General features: G+C 33.3%; 1 protein-coding gene across 1 annotated transcript in view; it reads right to left on the bottom strand.

The window, feature by feature from the left end:
• Positions 1 to 19,499, bottom strand: part of LOC140051682 (uncharacterized) — a 36,429-nt gene extending 16,930 nt beyond the window's left edge. Inside the window, exons 1-3 of the mRNA XM_072096973.1 lie at positions 19,367 to 19,499; positions 8,993 to 9,113; positions 3,934 to 4,033 (exon numbers count right to left, since the gene is read on the bottom strand). Coding sequence (XP_071953074.1) covers positions 3,934 to 4,033; positions 8,993 to 9,083 — 191 coding nt within the window. The 5' untranslated portion in view covers positions 9,084 to 9,113; positions 19,367 to 19,499. The remainder of the gene's footprint in view (positions 1 to 3,933; positions 4,034 to 8,992; positions 9,114 to 19,366) is intronic.
• Positions 19,500 to 21,127: the final 1,628 nt, after the last annotated feature.

Below are 21,127 nucleotides of genomic sequence, written 5' to 3'. Positions count from 1 at the left end.
TTCAAACCTAAAATATTTATTGGAACGGCTACTATAGAAAAAGAAAATCCTGGTTTTTAATAAAATTTTATTTCAGTATTTATTTAAATATTGTATCACTTTGTATTATTTAATGATCTACTACGGTACAAAACATATCTAAAAATTGTAAAAATTTGACGTAAGAGCAAAATTCGGTAAATCGCGCGTTATTTCTAGAATGTTTACTCGATGGTATATAAAGTTGGTTAGAATCTCGGTACTGATTTTAACCACCTGATGTAACCCTGTTTACTATATAAATTTAGTTAGATAATTAGTTATTGACAATGAAAACGAATTTAGGTTCAACGATTTGCCTCAACTAGGGGTGTTTTAACGCCACGGATTACCGTACGCCTTGTGTAGATAACTCCACCGTAACTCCGTGAGTTTGAACATATCCTCTGACTCCCAGTTTGTAGGTAAATTTATGAGCTCTTGGTTTAACACAAGTAGGTAAATTTATGGGCCCTTGGAGAATAAAACTTATACTGTATATAGTATCGGAATACTTTGACAATATTGTAAATACTGTACGTATTAAACCATTTTTGGTCGCCATTTGAATCGAAATTGTCTTACTGCGAATGTGGTTACTGTTAGATATAAACAAAATATACAAAGAACATTTATTACTGTGACTGTGGGTAGATTACTGACAGTTGCTTCTCAACGTTTGTATTAATTATTAATAATTATAAAAAATAATAAACGTCATAGTGGTTAATACATGTACTTTACTATTTCAATCAACTTTAACAGGGACAATTTTTAAAAAGTATTATAAATCGTACAGTAAATGTTTTACTGTGTTTAGTGGTATATTATTGATAGGTCTATAAAACATTTAAAAACAATATTTCGTTACTGAGTGGATAGAGAATATATTTAAAAATTGTTCTTCCCATCCTCTTCCCCATCCCTCAACTCTAATGTTATATACAAAACACAAATTGAGTTTGTTTAAATACAAAATTTGGACTCATTTTTAAGACAAGGACTAATTCTCAGGGTGCTAATTTTACATAAATGATCGTGTCTATTTATTCGTTTCTGTAAACGACAATGTACCTAGATGGTACACGAGCGAAGCGACCATACCATCTAGTCTTGTAAATTAACAATGAGGTTTGAACTAGTTTGAAAAAAAAGTGTGCTGTGCCCAAATATGGTCATTATGTTCATATATGGGCACATCACATTTTCTGTTACATAAAGTTTGATAGTGTAGACAGAGCTAAGAATCTTATTATATTATGGTAATGAGATGTCAGAGTATTGTGTCTAAGATGTGTAAAATTAGATTTGAAAGTCCTCAGAGTAAACTATAGATTAACAGATTATTTCAAGTAGTGAACCATAGCAGAACATAATTTTAAAAAATATGTATTTTTAGGTTTAGCTTACAGGTAGGTTCAATATTACAATTACAGGTCATTTGCATGGTACAGTAGGTGGTGTACCTTCCATTCTCATGTGCTATACTATAGTAATAAGATACGAAATATAATTAAACCTGATTATCAATTTTCATGTAATTGTGTCGTTTTACAACAAATTTCTAATTACCCCTTCTGAGTTTCCTGTTTCTGTTTAAAACTTGCAGTTTTTAAGTGCCATCACCAGCTTTTTTGTAAGAAGCATCTACATTCCTTATATAGGGTGAGGGGGCGAGGGGTGTTGAAGGCCACACACCGAGGCTCATGTGCAAGTACAGGGCAGTAGCCAGCGTGAGGCTCGCCTGGTATTAAATTTTAACCACCCCATTTCCCAGCATATATCGTCATATTTTATATTAATAAATATATTTAAAGCATCTTCGTCTGTTTTTAACCCCTCGCTATGGCCATGAAGTAAGAACATTTTGGGATTTTTTAATATCTAGGTAATAATTGCATTATTACCGATACAGTTTGTTTTATTCAGATGCAATGTTAAAGTACTTTGATGCAAAAGTAGACCTACTTGGTAAACTACTACTGTATACATGTTTCAGTAGTATAAATACACAATCATACCCTAGTAGTATTATAAATCTATAGGATTGTTTGTTTTTTTCGGTTGATGATGACAACGATTTCAACATAATTGTCTCTTGGACCTAACGACCAATCAACTCTTCCCCCACCCCTTGACAACGCCCCTGTATATGGTTATAATTAATGTTAATAAACAGTATTCATTAACGTAGAATATTTATTGTATAAATTACTAATTGTGTTAAATTCCGCATACAGTTCTGTGCTAATAACTACTTGCAGCATTTCCCTTGAAATTTGTATTCTAGTACTATGGCAATTAATCTTAAATATCTCTGACAAATCATCTGCTTGTGTTGGTAGTGAAGGCTGTTAGGTTTACCCATTTAGGCCTAGCACTTTTGTTTCCACATTCATTAATTTACAAAATTAACATGTATATGAAAAGGATAAGAAAACTATTATAGTGTTATGAATTACTTTAGATCATCATTTCAGGGTCATAAAGGCTTGTACAAGAAACACAACAACTTTGTTCTCATAGAAACCAATCCGAAATGCTTCCTGAGTTTAATGGCAAAGGTTTATGAAAATTCTTTTTTTTTGTCTTGTATAAATACATATCCTGTTATCTATATGATTGGTATGGTTACATTAAAATTATAAATGGGTTCCACTCTATTTTAAAGAAGCATGGTTGCTTTGTCTACACTATCAAACTAGTTTGACAAAAAAAATGTGATGTGCCCATATATGGACATGATGACATCATATCACTACCATATTTGGGCACATCACATATCACAAACTAGTTTCATAGTGTAGACAGAGCTTTAAAGATATTTTTATTTTATAGTTAGTTTCCATATTGGTGCCACCTGATGCGTCAGAAGAAAAACAGCACAACCCAGTTATAATGTTTCTTTCATAATCTTTCAATACCACATTTTTATGAGCCTTTATCCAGCCGGCCTAATGACAACGTAGCTTAACATACAATAATGATGTGGGAGATAATTAAATAATGTAGAATTTCCTGTTTGGTTTCCTACTCGATATCTGTAAATTACATCTTTGTGTGTTCTATACCATTCATGGAGTATTTCCATGGACTGATTAAAAAAGGGGAGGTGGGCACATGCTGGGCAATTTTGTTAATTACAATTCTAAAGGAGTTAAAGTTCAACAAATTGCATTTTACTATTTTTAGACCTGCTCCCTCTCCCTATTTCAGCCACTGATTAATATTGGTACAAACGTTAAAATAGTTGGTATTATACCCAAGTACAGGTGTGGTCATTAGCAATATATTTTATTTTTTAACATTCTATTCTATATACAGGTTTTTATATGGCGCCTTACAAAGAACAGAGCGCCTAACAATACTAAGTAATTAATTAAAAAGAAAAGTTTTAAGTTGACGTTTAAATAGAGGTGCAGAATTCACTCCTCTCAAATCAACAGGTAGCGCGTTCCAGATCCACGGAGCGGCAACAGAAAACGCATTGTCACCAGCTTTCCGATTAGATCGTGGAACGAAAAGTCTGGTAGGATCATTAGAGGAGCAAAGTCGACACCTGTAATTAAATGAAAGCTGATGGGGGTTAAACTTAATTAAATCAAAAATGTACAAAGGAACAACAGAGTAAATACATTTATAAACAAAAACAATAACTTTGTACAAAATTCTTTTTTTTTATATGAAGCCATTGAATGGTCTGCACTCTAAAGCTCTGTTTACACTATCAAACTTGTGATGTACACAAATATGAACATGCTGATGTCATATCACTACCATGTGAGAATATCGCTACCATATTTGAGCACATCACACTATTTTTGTCAAACTAGTTTGACAGTGTAGACAGTGCTTAAGGCTTGAACCATGGACTTCTATGGCAGTGGTATCGAAAGACATGGAAATTATTCTTACAAGAACCATTGCACTGTGTACTGGTTATTGATTACTGGACTCCAACTGCACCGAACAGATGTATAGTTGACTCCCTCACATTTCAGTGGTTGTTGAGCTACTAAAAATAGAGATAGTTATAAGAATTAAACTAGAAAATATATTTGTTATGAAATATTTGATTGAAAGCCAAGTATGAAACATCAAATCACTCATTCTTAATATTTTGAATGTTTTCAAACTATCGTACAAGAGGAGGGCTAGGCAGTGTGGAAAGGAACTGGGCATCCTACCACATAATGCCGAGGCTTAAGTAAAATGAGCTCGTAACAACTCATTACCTTCAGAATTGAATACGGGACCTTTTTTTTTAAGACCATAGAGATATTTTAGGAAACAGATAGAGAGTTAACCACTCTGGTGTAAAATTCTTTAAAATGGTCAGTGTAAATCTGTTTAAAAAAGTAACAAAAGACAAATCACTGAAAAAATTACCATGATGTGGGTATCAATGTCTGGATCTCAATGGAGATAAACATAAAGTAAGCAAAAACAATTTTTTTTCAAAAATAAATCCCACTTTTTATAAAATGCTTGTTAATACTAATAAATAGCATAATAAAACAAGTAATTTCTGTATGTGAGAATCATTCTAGCTTTTAATGCAGTCACAGTGGTAGAGCTTGAAACTTGCATGATTTGCCGATATTCACTGGTCGCTCTTGCGTCGTCTACTAATAATATCTCTATGAGTAAGGCTACTCTTCCCTGGGCTAGCAAATTGTCTGGTTTATGAATACAATTTTGATATTAGGAAAGCTTTGTAAATTTAGCATAGCATACTAAATTTATTTATAAAGATGTTTATGGATTGATTACAGATTTGTTGCTAGGAGTCTAGGTTTCATGTTGTTTTTAGGTGATAATCACTAGTAATTATTCTCAAGAATAACAAGATTATCATTATTAATATTTTTGTTCACTATTTTCATTATGGCACAATGAAAATACATTGCTAGAGAATAGTGAAAATATCATTGATAAGTGTCCTTTAACACTTGCTGATTGAAATTCAGTATCAGGGCTCAAAATTATCATTCCGTCTTGAGTTACAATTTTCGATGGCCTAGTTTTGATACACTTGCTTTGATTTTGGGTCAGTACAATAATTGCACGATAAAGATGATGGATGATGAGAAATTCTAAGATGGATGATGGGAAATTCGGAGATGGATAAGAAATTCTGAGATGGATGATGGAATATTCTAAGATGGATGAGAAATTCTGAGATGGATGATAGGAAATTCTGAGATGGATGATGGGAAATTCTGAGATGGATGATAGAAAACTCCAAAATGGATCACCTTACAAAATAGAATTACTGTAAACGATTTTTAGAAAGAAGCATTATATTTTTCTTCATAATTTCACTGAAAATTATTAAACAGCGACCAGTGGTTTTCAAAAGAATAAAAATGACACAATGATTTAAGGGATAATGGTATAGCAATTTCATTATTGGTTTTGCTATTCTAGGTATATGTTCAGAAATAATTGGCCCTGAACCACTATACATCACAGACTGACTTAGCCTAATTTGGACTCAATTCAGGTTTACCCACTGCTGGGTTAAATTGAATGTTCACATTTAGTCCATGTAAACATTAACTAACTGTGAACTGACTCTAAAGACTACTTTAAGACTTCAGATGTATAGCGATATTTCCCCTAGAGTAATAATCTTCAAAAGCATTGTAATTTTACCTTTGATAAATTACAAACTTTTGTATTTATGACATAATATTATAATAATAAATTAAATCCTTTTAATTTATACAGTAAATGCACTATAATATGTCATAAATTGAGAAGGACTTCCATGTAGCATTTACTGTACATTGCTTAAGACTGACATTTTTTAATATATTGTAACTTAATTTTTAAAAATAAGCAGACGACATTCTGGAAAGGCAAGATGGGATTTTTTTATTTATATACATTGTAAAACATGTTTAATACTAATTGATTCTCTGACGTAAAAATACTAATACCTCTTAAAATAAATAACAACGTTTATATTATCATTATATTAATTCTGTAGGTTTATTGTTCTTTCTAATTAATTTGAAAAATATAAAGACGATCCTTTCAATTGAATTTATAGTAGGTTAACAGACAACAGAATTGAGTAGAAAAAAATGTAAAAAGTACAATGACAGAAAATGATGACGATTAAACATTAATTTTTGCTGTTGGATCATTAAAAAATAGATTTACATATTTCATGCTCTATTTGTCTATATTGTAATTGAACAAATAGAATTATACATTTGTATTCTGTTCAAATGGGAGTTGAACGTGAAAATGCACATTCTGTGTTACATTAACACAGATACTTGGTGTCAAGATAACTGATCTTGGAAGACTTTAATGTTGTATAATTTGTTAAAGAAACAATACAATGCCTTTATGACGCGTGTTAAATTAATGGTGGGCTTATATTACCAGAGTACATCAATTTGCATGAACATTTATCAGAAGTAGGGATTGGTATTTCACACGTTTGTTAGTGTCCATGCGCATCATATACCCGAGGATGAGCATACAAAAAGATGGGCAATGTCAGGATTACACCCTAGGGTGGGCTTATTAGCGAATGTGGGCCAATACAAAATGATGGGCTTATACAAAAAGATGAGCAATGGCAGGATTACACCCTAGGGTGGGCTTATTTGCGAATGTGGGCCAATACAAAATGATGGGCTTATACAAAAAGATGAGCAATGGCAGGATTACACCCTAGGGTGGGCTTATTTGCGAATGTGGGCCAATACAAAATGATGGGCTTATACAAAAAGATGAGCAATGGTAGGATTACACCCTAGGGTGGGCTTATTTGCGAATGTGGGCCAATACAAAATGATGGGCTTATACAAAAAGATGAGCAATGGTAGGATTACACCCTAGGGTGGGCTTATTTGCGAATGTGGGCCAATACAAAATGATGGGCTTATACAAAAAGATGAGCAATGGCAGGATTACACCCTAGGGTGGGCTTATTTGCGAATGTGGGCCAATACAAAATGATGGGCTTATACAAAAAGATGAGCAATGGCAAGATTACACCCTAGGGTAGGCTTATTTGCGAATGTGGGCCAATACAAAATGATGGGCTTATACAAAAAGATGAGCAATGGTAGGATTACACCCTAGGGTGGGCTTATTAGCGAATGTGGGCCAATACAAAATGATGGGCTTATACAAAAAGATGAGCAATGGCAGGATTACACCCTAGGGTGGGCTTATTTGCGAATGTGGGCCAATACAAAATGATGGGCTTATACAAAAAGATGAGCAATGGCAGGATTACACCCTAGGGTGGGCTTATTTGCGAATGTGGGCCAATACAAAATGATGGGCTTATACAAAAAGATGAGCAATGTCAGGATTACACCCTAGGGTGGGCTTATTTGCGAATGTGGGCCAATACAAAATGATGGGCTTATACAAAAAGATGAGCAATGGTAGGATTACACCCTAGGGTGGGCTTATTAGCGAATGTGGGCCAATACAAAATGATGGGCTTATACAAAAAGATGAGCAATGGTAGGATTACACCCTAGGGTGGGCTTATTTGCGAATGTGGGCCAATACAAAATGATGGGCTTATACAAAAAGATGAGCAATGGTAGGATTACACCCTAGGGTGGGCTTATTTGCGAATGTGGGCCAATACAAAATGATGGGCTTATACAAAAAGATGAGCAATGGTAGGATTACACCCTAGGGTGGGCTTATTTGCGAATGTGGGCCAATACAAAATGATGGGCTTATACAAAAAGATGAGCAATGGTAGGATTACACCCTAGGGTGGGCTTATTTGCGAATGTGGGCCAATACAAAATGATGGGCTTATACAAAAAGATGAGCAATGGCAGGATTACACCCTAGGGTGGGCTTATTTGCGAATGTGGGCCAATACAAAATGATGGGCTTATACAAAAAGATGAGCAATGGTAGGATTACACCCTAGGGTGGGCTTATTTGCGAATGTGGGCCAATACAAAATGATGGGCTTATACAAAAAGATGAGCAATGGCAGGATTACACCCTAGGGTGGGCTTATTAGCGAATGTGGGCCAATACAAAATGATGGGCTTATACAAAAAGATGAGCAATGGCAGGATTACACCCTAGGGTGGGCTTATTTGCGAATGTGGGCCAATACAAAATGATGGGCTTATACAAAAAGATGAGCAATGGTAGGATTACACCCTAGGGTGGGCTTATTTGCGAATGTGGGCCAATACAAAATGATGGGCTTATACAAAAAGATGAGCAATGGCAGGATTACACCCTAGGGTGGGCTTATTTGCGAATGTGGGCCAATACAAAATGATGGGCTTATACAAAAAGATGAGCAATGGTAGGATTACACCCTAGGGTGGGCTTATTTGCGAATGTGGGCCAATACAAAATGATGGGCTTATACAAAAAGATGAGCAATGGTAGGATTACACCCTAGGGTGGGCTTATTTGCGAATGTGGGCCAATACAAAATGATGGGCTTATACAAAAAGATGAGCAATGGTAGGATTACACCCTAGGGTGGGCTTATTAGCGAATGTGGGCCAATACAAAATGATGGGCTTATACAAAAAGATGAGCAATGGTAGGATTACACCCTAGGGTGGGCTTATTTGCGAATGTGGGCCAATACAAAATGATGGGCTTATACAAAAAGATGAGCAATGGCAGGATTACACCCTAGGGTGGGCTTATTTGCGAATGTGGGCCAATACAAAATGATGGGCTTATACAAAAAGATGAGCAATGTCAGGATTACACCCTAGGGTGGGCTTATTTGCGAATGTGGGCCAATACAAAATGATGGGCTTATACAAAAAGATGAGCAATGGTAGGATTACACCCTAGGGTGGGTTTTTCACAAAGGTGCGCTCATACACAAAAGGACGGGCTTATATATGAAAGGATAGCATTACAACCAAGGATGGGCTTGTTCCTGAGAGTGGGCTTTACACCAGTCAGTAAGTAAAGGTACTATTAATTGTATACATACCACATCTGTTGTAGGCATATGCAGTAACATGGAACATAGAGGTAATAATGAACCATGCATCTAGTAAACGCCTCACTTCAAGCAGCTTCATCCTACTGGTTATCTTCTCACATCATTAGTCCTGAAAATAAGCAGTAAAACTCTGTTATGCTCTGTTATGCTATTATAAAATTATATTTTACAAAACCGGTTTCTGTATTTTTGATATATAGATTGCATTGCAATGCATTGTAACAAAATATTACTGGTTGACATTATTGTCATCCCCAGATGATAATCGTGCTATTCATGTGACCTTCGAAGGCAGTAACAGAATTATTCACAGAAACTGTTTTTAACGATCAAGATTCAAATTGTGGTTTTTAAAATCGTTTTCAAGATTGGTTCGTTTTTATGGGTTTTATTATTTTTATTTGCTTTTTTAAAAACCTTTCTTTTCTTTTCAATAGAAAACAACAAAAGAACTCAAAACTATTGAAAGAATATTGTTGCCCCTGCCTACCTTTGTCCAAAGCAATGTAATCTAGTGGCTACTGTCCCTCATAATAAAAGAGAATAAACTGAGGTACCGTATTTATTCAAATAAACGTCCTGTCTGAAATAAACGCCCCGGGCCTTTATTTATTTCATCGGATAAACGCCCTGCCACCATGCAATACAAAATTATGTATTGTTGCAATACATTTCTATTTGTAGTAGAATTCATTAATTGACATGATCTACAATTTACCAAGCATTTTGAATTTTTACTGTATTTTATCACTTCTTGATATTAATTGTGTTGTATTTTTTCTTTTCCTAGGGGGTATTTATTATACCTGTTATCATATTACACCAAAAAAATAAACGCCTCCCACGAATAAATGCCTCCCTCAAATAAACACCACGCCTTCTCGGAATAATAGAGTTGTTGAACATGTTTGCTGTTAATTTTAATACATTATAGTTCATTTCCCCTACAAATACCTAACAAATTTATTCATTAAACTTTAACTAAATAGTACTGTGGGTTGTTAAATTCAGTTATATTATACTTACTCAAATAACTTACATTAATGGCATCTCAAAAGCCTTAACAAACACATCATTGGTTTTTAACTCAACATAGCATGTTCATATCGAGTTCAAAATCCTTTTAACAGTATCAATTACTCCTCAATGTATTGTAACAAAAACATTTCCAGTTGAAATATAAAGTAACATTCTACTGCATCAACCAAGAACATTCATATTTTTGGTTTAATAATAACCTAAGAAAGTAATATTTATATATTCAATTTTCATACGAAAATAATCCCTGCAAATCTATATCTTTATGGTATTGACACTTCAATGTAAACCTTTTTAAAGTACCTGTACTTCCTACTTCTAAAGTACATGTTAATATAATCTTTTTTAACACAACTTTAAAGTATATTCTTGCCGTTTTGAATGGTTTTTGTTATGCCCTTTTATTTTCCTGACAATTGGGATACATCATGTTGAACCTTTTTGCTGTACTACAGTAGACTGGGATGGATTCAAAATGTTTTTGTTCCTTCTCTTTAATTAAGAACTAAAAGTAAGAATTACCTTTGAATTAATGTTTATTCTTAACTAAGATAATTAATATGTTAGAGAACCTCCCACCCCTGGATCTACCCCTGGTTATTGCTGAACTGTTCAGATAGAATAGAACTAACTATATGAAAATATTCTCCTCATAAACATTATTTTATTGTATAAAAATATAAAATGTCTATATTTTTTATATATATATATGTATTATTATTATTTTATTTTATTTTATTCATTTCGGCAATAAACATGAAATAACAATTACAAAACATAGAAATATATATATGAAGTACAAGACACGAAGCCGAGGAGAGACAAGCATTAAACAAAACGCTGTCACCGGTAAGGTATACTAAAATAACATAGACATTTCACAAGATAAAAAAAAAATGATTTAAAAAGTTACAAAGTTTCTCTCCGACTTTTAAAATAATGCTTTAGAGATAATTTAAAATTCATAAATGAACCATTAACAAAAATATTGCGAATCTCATTGGGTATGGAATTCCAAGTTCTAGTGAATCTGGTCGGGATGCAAAATCTTGACATATCATTACTGGAGCGAAGATGCTTGAAAGTGAGGGTATCATGACGATTATTAACTATGAGTAAATTATAAATAATAGATCTTTGATGATGATAAAGTAAAACACTGCAAACAAATAGAACAGTATAACAATCTCTAATGGCGATTGTGGATGGGATATCAAGAGTGTCTAGTCTCCCCTCATATGACTGTTCCTGACGATGTAAAATCAACTGGGTGGCCCGTCTCTGGATTTGCTCAATCATTAGATTTTGAATGTCATGCGAGATGGAATCAAATGCCTACTTTAATCAAGAGCCACGACATCAATCCGGGGTGCCCCATTACCTAAAGCCTTTTAACCCAGGATGTTGTAACCTCAGCCAAGACTGAGGAACAAGATTTTCCTGGAGTAAAACCATATTGGCCATCAAACATGAGTTCAAAATCGTTCAGATGAAGACGGAGTTCATCGGTGACAATACTCTCGAGCTCCTTTGAGAACAAAGATGTCAGTGCAATTGGTCTATACATGTAGTTGCATAGGTTCGTCTTGCTGAGCTTCTTATGGACTGGTGCGATGTTTGCACATTTCCATGCCGAAGGAAGTTCACCACTTTCCAAACTGAAGTTAAAAACATCGGCAAGTAATGGCGATAAACCTTTGGCACAGAGTTTTAACATTTGAGATGTAATGCCATCGGGCCCGGCAGCTTTGCCCACAGAGAGATTCATGATCTTCCTGAAAACTACAATGGGATGGACAATAATGTTTGCTAGAGTTGTAACCTCTCTCTAGTCTGCGTGATGTAGATTCATCTGTTAATGGGTCATTCTGTGTAAAATAAGATTCGAATAGTGAATTAAACGCGTTCGCAATTGTCCTCGGATCGGAGCACATTGTATCATTAATCACAAATGAAGAACAATTTACAGACTTCCGTTTGGAATGGACATACTGCTAGAATTGCTTCATGTTATCAGCTTTTCCCATTAATTCATCAATATATTTACTGTGGGAACGATTTGTGACATATCTTATTTTATTACGGAGCTTTTTATAAGCAGTCCAGTCATTAATGTTTCCACTTGTCTAGCGCGGTTAAACAGTTTTCTCTTTTCGGGGAAAATCCAGGGGTTGGTCTTTCTGCATTGATTTCTATGTGGGATATGTAAATTCACACATTCCATAAATTTGGTAATAAAATTAGACCATACTCCATTAACCGATTCACATTCAATGGATTCCCAAGTGATGTTCCCAATACCTTCATTAATAGCCTCAATGTTAGTTTTAGCGTAAAAATATTTTGTCTTAGTAAGGATTTCGTTTAACCCTCGGGAAACCGCGAATTTTGAAAGCCACCACACAGTGATCAGAAGTAGAGAATGGATTGAGAACATTAACGATCCATTATTATTAGTACAATAATAGTGTGTATGCAGAAAATAATAGTGTGTATTCAGAAAATATTCCTAATTATCATTATTTTTCTCTGCTCTCTATACACTATTTTGATACATCAGCTACAATAGTAAGCTATAAACTCTTTAATTGCCAGTGAAGAAAGGCCTTAAGGAAACTAATTTTATAAGTTACATATAACAAGATGCTGGCAGGTTCAAATACAGTACAAATCATGTTGATAGCCTTTTATATGATGAAACACTAAAACTAAAACTGTTTTATATATAAAGACTCGCTGTACAGTATGTCCAGTTCTTTATATATCAACAATAATATACTTGCACTGATGAAGGGCTAGTGTTGCCTGAAATCTCTGTTACTTTTTCTGGCTGTTTTACTGTATTGTTTTGATTTAGCTTTTTGCTTATTTTATTTTGTATCTCCATTGAAATCTAGCCACTGATACCGACAGCATTGTCTCATTTTCCTTTAAATAATAATCTACTTCATTCATTACATTATCATTATCAATATCAATCAATTACACTGATTACATACTGTACTGTAGATTGCATAATTTTTTTTCCATTTTAATTAATCCACTCCACACTCATGATATTCTCATTTGCAAATTTGGACGATTGAAGTCAATTTGTAGGAAAAAGATTTTGCAAAAATGAATTTACCCCACAAAAAAACTAACAGTTCTCTGCCTACAGTAGGCCTCTAATTTTTTACAACGAAGCTGAGAAAATTGAAGGAGAGATTGTGTGATTTATCTTTATCGAAGACTTGTTTTTTAAAACGGGATTCTAGGGAGGCTTACCACATAATGTACTATCATACGATTCTTAAAGTGACTGCACTGTGCACTCTCTAATCTAAAGTTTGTTTGCAGTTTACTGTTTTTACGTATATTATTATCATGATAACGACAAACCGTAGGTGTGCGATGCATCATACAGTACATTTATTCAGTTAATGCGATTTTCAAACAAGGTTCAGTAGTTCCTACATGTAACGAAAATCCTGTTTTCATTTTTTTTTTTTTTGGCCATTGTTTTCATCATTTTGAGTAAGAATTAAAGTTTAAACATTCGCTTTTTTATTCACATAAACTTTCATCTTGCGAAAAAAAAAAATTGGATCCCACTATCAGTGTGTAGATAATGCATATTCATCTATTACAACACTGTGTATGCTGTTATTAAATTTTAGGACCAATAAGGAGTCTATTACTATAAATAGAATATATTTAGTATGAATATCTCTATAACTTCATTTACTGTATATAAGATATTAAACATCAATTAATCAATTCAAGAGTTATTTCAAACATTTAATTAATTTTTTACTTATCTATTTTGTGATAAGATCATCATAGGAAACTTTATATCCTGTATCAAACATAAATATAATAGATACATCATCATTTTCAAAACCAGGTTTTTCTTATTTTGTTTGAACTACTGTACTTTGAAATCTAACTGCAGCTTTGTAATGAAATTTTATACTTTATTTATGCATAGTATGAAGTTTGTACTTTTTATGTAATTGCGCATGATTAATGTAATTATTGTAAACTGCTTGGTACGCAATATAACTTTTAATACATTAACCAATGGTTGTTTGTTACGTGTGTGAATATAAAGGATGTAACCGCTTTCTACACGCAATATAACTTTTAATGCATCAACCAATGGTTGTTTGTTCTTTGTGTGAATATAAGAGATGTTTGAAAAACAGATTGTGAACATTAAGGATGTAATAAAAAACTGCTGTGTGACTACCACTAATTAAACACTTTATCAAACTGAAGAAATTAAATTTATGTAATTATCCAATTCTGGACATAACAGCAGACAGCGGTGTGTTCTTTCCGCCTTATGGTTATTATTCATGTTAATTTACAACAGAAAAAAGTAAATAGTCGCACATCAAAATAGTCCACACTTTACACAGTGTATCAACATTCTGTTCGTTCATAACATTTCAAACCGGCTACAGTAATAGAGAATATACAACGATTGTCGTCTAAATCTGTACATAGATTTACCAATCATACTGTACAAACACCAAATTATTCATTTAATACAGTATATAATGAATGTTTGTTTATCTCTACCAAGTGAATAGACTATTAAATCTCTGTCAACGAATGTAAAAAATTATTCTCTCTACTCTATGAATACAAAACATTCCTATTTGTTTTCTAAGGTCTTTTGTTTCTGCTGCCTAGTAAATACTGTAATTAATACAGTATTTTTTTAAGACCGTAAATACGGTATATTTTTGGCAGCTCATCAAAAATATACCATATTTTGTATACCATATTTTCCCCACCAAATTTGTGGATAAAATACAGTATTTATAAATTTATACCATATTCTGCTGCCAATATAAAATACTGTATATTTTGACTTTTTACACAGATAAGTAAGGAACAACATCACAACATTTGCAATTAATCTGTTGGGGAAACAAAGATTTCGGGAAAATTAGAAAGGAAAAAACAGGACAGCCAGATTTAGAAAGATAATTTAGCAAAAATTAAAGGAGAGTATGAGGTGACAAAACAGACAGAGACTGTAAAAGCAGAGGCTACAACATCGCCAAAGATAACACATTTTAATTCGGGCAAGGGAGGAATACACTTGTCCCCATTTTGAGGGGTAGTTAAAGGCAGGTTGTGGTAACAAGATGAATATTAACATGACCACCCAAGATTGTACTTCTAGCAGAAACGGGGTACTAACAAATACGGTATAAAACATACCGCATTTTATACCGTATTTTGAAGATATGCAGCAGAAACAAGCCCTAACATACGATACTTACCTGCTGTTGTTCTATTTTAAAGTTTCATATTTCATAAAATATGCAAAGTTTAATAGGAAAGATCAAAATACAAGAGATTTATCATTACATGGCGCACTTAGATTATGTTATAAAAAATAAGCTTCCAGTTATTATTGTTTGCAATAATTCGTATATATATGTCGATTGAAAAAGATGAGGGTAGCAAGATGTGTTTTATTTGCTTTTTGTATGCAAATAATATAGAAATGAAGATATAACTAACTACTGGTACTGGTACTGGTAATTAGCATGCCGCGACGTATTGCCGACAAACATTTTTCTGAAATTCAACGGCTGCTATAGTGCATTTTGAATTAATTTGATTCTGTATTTAATTTTTATTAAATAATAATTCACATTTTTTTTCATATGTAATTTTCCCCAAAAAACTAATTTTTAATGGAAATAAACTTTAACAAAAACTTGATGGCAAAAATGTGTAGTCGTAGAATTTTTAAGGTCTGCGACATTAACAAAATGAATGTGTGTTTTTTTTAGTGATTATATCACTCAATGCATAATTCTCAATTTTGAAAAAGTACAATGCTATTTTCAAAGCTATCTGAGTATGTACAAACGTACTATAGCTTTGAGAACAATGCAATATGCATGCATGCTTGATCTTTCATCTATTATTTTTTACAAATATTTTGTATTGTTCAATACTTGCACTATCGATTGCAAATGGTTAAATTTGAAGTTTACAAATTTCAAATAAAAATTTCTTTTGTTTAAGTGTCTCTCTGTACATATGGCATAAAAACACAGTACTACAGTATACACAGTACTAGGCAAAATCCGCAATACAGTGTCATACAAATCACAGTGTGGCACACCTGTATGTTAAGGTTAGGGGTTTTTTTAAAAATTTGTGTCTTTTGCCACATGTGGCCAATGATTACCAATAGTCTAAATTAATCACTGTCCGTATCGGATAGTTGGTAATCTATTTTGTAAACCAGTTTACTTCTACTCGTCTCGAATGATGAACTGGGTTCTTTAAAGTCCACACAGTCCTTATCTGAGAAGACTTGTTCCATCACCAAAACTACTGTAGGAGCAAGTCAGCCCAGATGTTGCTGGCTCTTTAGGTACGATAAACGATGCCCCTGCTTTAACCGCTCGCCCACTTGACTCAACCAGGTTAGGTTTATTGCCTATAAATAATACAGGCATGAATACAAATGTGATAGCACACATTATAACATACAGTACTTAAATTTTCTTTTTAATACTATTTGACAAATTATCAATGATCGATTTTGATATGATACGAGGACAACTTACTGCAATCTTTAAATTCAATCATGCAACAAAATTAAAAATTGAACAGGTCAACACATGATCATTAATCATAAAATTGACTATAATATTAAAATTAAAGTATCAAAAAGCATTAAAAATCTCATCTCTTGTATGTTTTCGTACCAGTCTACCTGTATTAGAATACTGTAGTTTAAATGTAAAGAATTGTTGAATTGAATGTTGATATAAAATTATTTTTTATTTCTTCATGAAGATATATTATAAGCCATTTGATTTCATTATTCTATATAGTAGTAGAAATTTTATATTATTACCATCAACAAAAAATGTCCCACAGGTATATTTTTATGCTTGAAATGAAAGCTGTACACTTAGGAGATTAGCAGCTGTAGTGATGCACTCTCACTGATAGTGATAAGAAGAACAAACAGGCTTTTGGATGAGTCTGCGTTATTGGTGGAGTCTGCTTATTAGAGGTGTATGCAGAGGTTTAACTAGTGCTAGATTTGATAACTCTAGAGTGATAACATACTAAATGGTCTGTTACTGACTGCTGCAATTTAGCATTGACATTTTAATTTCTACAAAGTAAATAAGTAGGCAAGACTGGATAGACATTAAAACACCTAGAGAGTAAATAATGATAAACCTGATAAAATATCAAGGCATTTATAGACGGTTAAAGATATATTATCTCCTGAAAAACAAACAACAAATTGTAATTTTTTGTTGAATATGCCATTTTAATGTCACATAATAGTTATTCAGTTAGACCAAAAATTGGATTTAAGTAATTGGAAAAATTATTTACCTGAAAAACTAATTTATAGCAAAACATACTATATTTATTTGTTATATCTTGCTCTTCCAGGAGAAATGACTATTATCAGTTTATCCATGTATAAAGCTAGGCACGAAATAGACTATTTTGTCTTTTTATTAGTGATGAAATTTATCAAAACTACAAAATGGCTTATTCATTAATTTTCATTTGGGGTACAATACAATACATCTTTAAAGTACAATTATAGTGGTTTACAAGTATTAAATCTTTATTTTTTGGCAAGGATAACCATAGTATTTGGAACTTTAGGTGACAATCCTATTCACAGGAAAAACATACCTTGGTAAATGAGATCAAAAAAGAAATATTACCAATACTCAATCCATTATGGATTGTTTCTATAATAAGAGAGATTTTTGTTACAGAATCTCTGACATTATTTGTTTTGCGATAACTGATATCTACAGATCTTGCTCACTTGTTTTGGCAATTTCGGTCAGAGTGTTCAAAAGTTTGTTCACGCTACAATGGAAAATACTATGTCAAGGACAGGTTACTTGTTAATAATCAGGGAGAAGTTAATAAAGAACTTGTATTTTATAATTCAAAAGCATAATTCCTCTGGAACAAGTTTATTATGTTTGTTCAAACAAGCAAGACAAAGGTATATTCAAAATAATTCATATGAACTTATAAGAGTCATTTCATATACTAAAATACTGTGATCAAGAAAAAAAGTATAACAAAAAAAATGTATTCATAAATAAAATCCATAATTTTTCAAAATTTCAACGATTCAAAATAATGAAATGCTTGACGAAGGTCTCGCTTGCTATAGCCATGATAATTTCAAATAATGATTCAAAGAAATTTATTGTAACAAACACTTAGGTCCTGCTAATAAAAGCCCTATTCAGTCTACTAAGCAGTACTGTAGACAGGGAAGACAGTTTATTATAGGATTAGGAGGTTAATATAGGCTAAGTGGCTACTGTACTATTTATGCTAGTATTAATGCATGTCATGTTAATAAATTTATATTGAGGCAGTTTTTAACATTTATGATTTTGTGATTATGATTTTTCTATCTATAGTACCCTGCCTATGCAGCTCTTTGATTTATAGTATTAAATGTTATAAGCAATGAACAATTTGCGCAAGGATTTATTTGCACAATTTGAATAAAAATACTCAATTCAAATTGCGCAGAAAACAAACATATTCACTTAATTAAAACCAATAAAAGGCTCAAAAACCAAACCTTAGTTAAAACTTATAAACAATAATCCTACATTGATAAATAATGCAATTAATAATGCTATTATTTATTAATAACTTTTTTAACAGAATAAAAATTGCTAACATAAATAAAACGATTTATGAGACGGCCTAGCCAGCCTCAAAAACTTTAAGAGAAGTCACAATCCTCTCGCCGCCGGCTGTGTGGATTAGTGTTAAACATTGCTGAGGTACAGTAGTGTAACCGGATCGAGTGCCAATGAGGCCAATGTCAATGAGTGATACAGAGCTTTCCCGTTTATTTTATGCCTACTAACTAGGGCCTAGTACTCTAGGCCTAGGCCGCCTATATGTTCGGATTAAATTGTCTGCGTAACTTCAGATTGCGCAAGAATAGGCCTAGCTAGGGCCTAGCCTAGGCCTACCCTTGCTTGACGTGTAGTAGTAGACTAGTACTCTAGTAGTAGGTCTCCATGCCATGGAGGTGGTAGCTCCTCATCAGTCAGGGACCATGACCTATCTATCGACTCTCTCTATATCTAGCCAGGCCCAGTGAGTTGTTCCTGCTCTGAGAGCCTAGTATAGCTCTACTGTACACCAACGTTCTCTCACCAGTATTCCCGGGTGTTTCATAGCGTTATGGTAAAACAAAATCATTTAGGTAGGCCTCTAGCCTAGAAGCCCAGACTAGGGGCTAGGCTAGTAGGCAGGCCTAGCCTAGGCCTAGTTACTTACCTTTAATTCATAAATCTGTTATTTTATTCTATTCCCAACTAGCCTAGCTTATAATTGTCTTTTATTTACAGCATAACACAAGAATCCATGTGTACACAAACAACGTGTGGTGTTTGCACTTCTGCAGTGCACGCTCTCTCCCCTGAATGCAACAGACTTTCTTTCCTACCTTGTTTTTGATCGACGATCGAGGGACGATGTTTTCAAATAGGCCTACAGAAAGGTGCAAAGCCAAAACGGAAAGTGTGCCCCCTCTGATCGTGATGTCGGTTTTGACTACAGTATCATAATTCTGCCATCAACGCTGCTTATGAATAAATATTCTACAAATTGATCCATTAGGCCTCATTAGTCCTTTTGTTTTAACACAATTGTTTTACAGTACTTTAACACATTACACTGACTTCCCCCTGTATAAAATGAGTTAGTCCTAGATATCTGGACGCTGATTGGCCAAATATAATTGTCTACGATTAGGATGGAGTTTGAAGTTTGAATAATGTAAAGAAAAAAAAAACTGTACTAAATTTGCTTCCGGCCTTTTCTCATTCTCAAGGATTTCCTCATCTTCCTTGTTTACTAATTTACCTCCGTTAGCAGGATTACTCAAAAAGTAATTACAAGATCTTTACCAAAATGAATATACAGATAGATATGTGGTCAAGGACCATTCCATTAACCTTTGGGACCATTTGGGACCATGGTCCCAATTCTGGACCACTTTTTGAGTATACTTTTCAGACCTGCTAGTGTTAAAATATAGGACAGAATTTTTCAAAAGCCGGCGAGCAGTCTTAAAGTAACAAGTAAACTGAAATTGCATTTTCTCGAGAAATACTTGTCCAAAAAACTTTATTTTTGTACAAGAGGCAAGAGTTATAATTTGTGATTTGTAATTTTAAAACATAATTTGATACGATGTGGACGTTTTTTGATGCGAGTAGTTTAAAAACCTATTTCTTCTCAAATTCACTCGTTTGATTTTCGCGTTGCTGTTCTATTGATAGTCAACTGAAGCTATTGTTAATTGAAGGGCTTGTTACATAACCATTACACCAAACTCGCATACACATGCTTGTAGCGAAATTAGCCTAAATCACAAACAGCATTAAGACACACAAATATATATATATATATATATTTTTTTTTACCAGAGAAATCTTATGTAGGAGAATTTTACAGTAGGCGGAGGTATGCACTCTCGGAGTGACTTTCTAGTTTAAATTGTTTCCACTATATCTGGGCAGTTTGTAATTTCACTAAGATTCAATTCAGTCGGTAAAAATCAGTACCGAAAGTACGAACCAACTTTATATACCATCGAGTAAAAATTCTAGAAGTAAGGCGCGATTTACCGAATTTTGCCCTTACGTAAATTTATATATATAGATATAGATTACTTTAATTATTGTAATTGTTGTTATTATGGTTATTGTTATTATAATAATTAATAAAAGTGTAAACAATTATAGGTTACATCTTAAGGGCAGTTTTAATGTCAAGCACAGAAGAGGAAGACACGTTAACAAATTAGGGTGAAATTACAGGGTTACCATATCTTAACAACTACTAATCGTAGAGAGTTCATTTTTGCACAGTCTGGTTCAGAATATATATATTTATATTTGCTCTAATGAGACATTTTACATAAAAATGTCCGGAAGTACCCAATTTTGACCCTTGACCCCATTTCTCAATATTTACATAAATATGTGATTAAAATGTCCGTAGAGACTTTATTTTGGACTCAATGACTTGGAT

The sequence above is a fragment of the Antedon mediterranea genome, chromosome 6 (assembly GCF_964355755.1).
Source record: "Antedon mediterranea chromosome 6, ecAntMedi1.1, whole genome shotgun sequence".
Taxonomy (NCBI): Eukaryota; Metazoa; Echinodermata; class Crinoidea; order Comatulida; family Antedonidae; genus Antedon; species Antedon mediterranea.
Note: the sequence above shows the minus strand (reverse complement) of the source record. Positions and strands in the feature narration are given on the sequence as shown.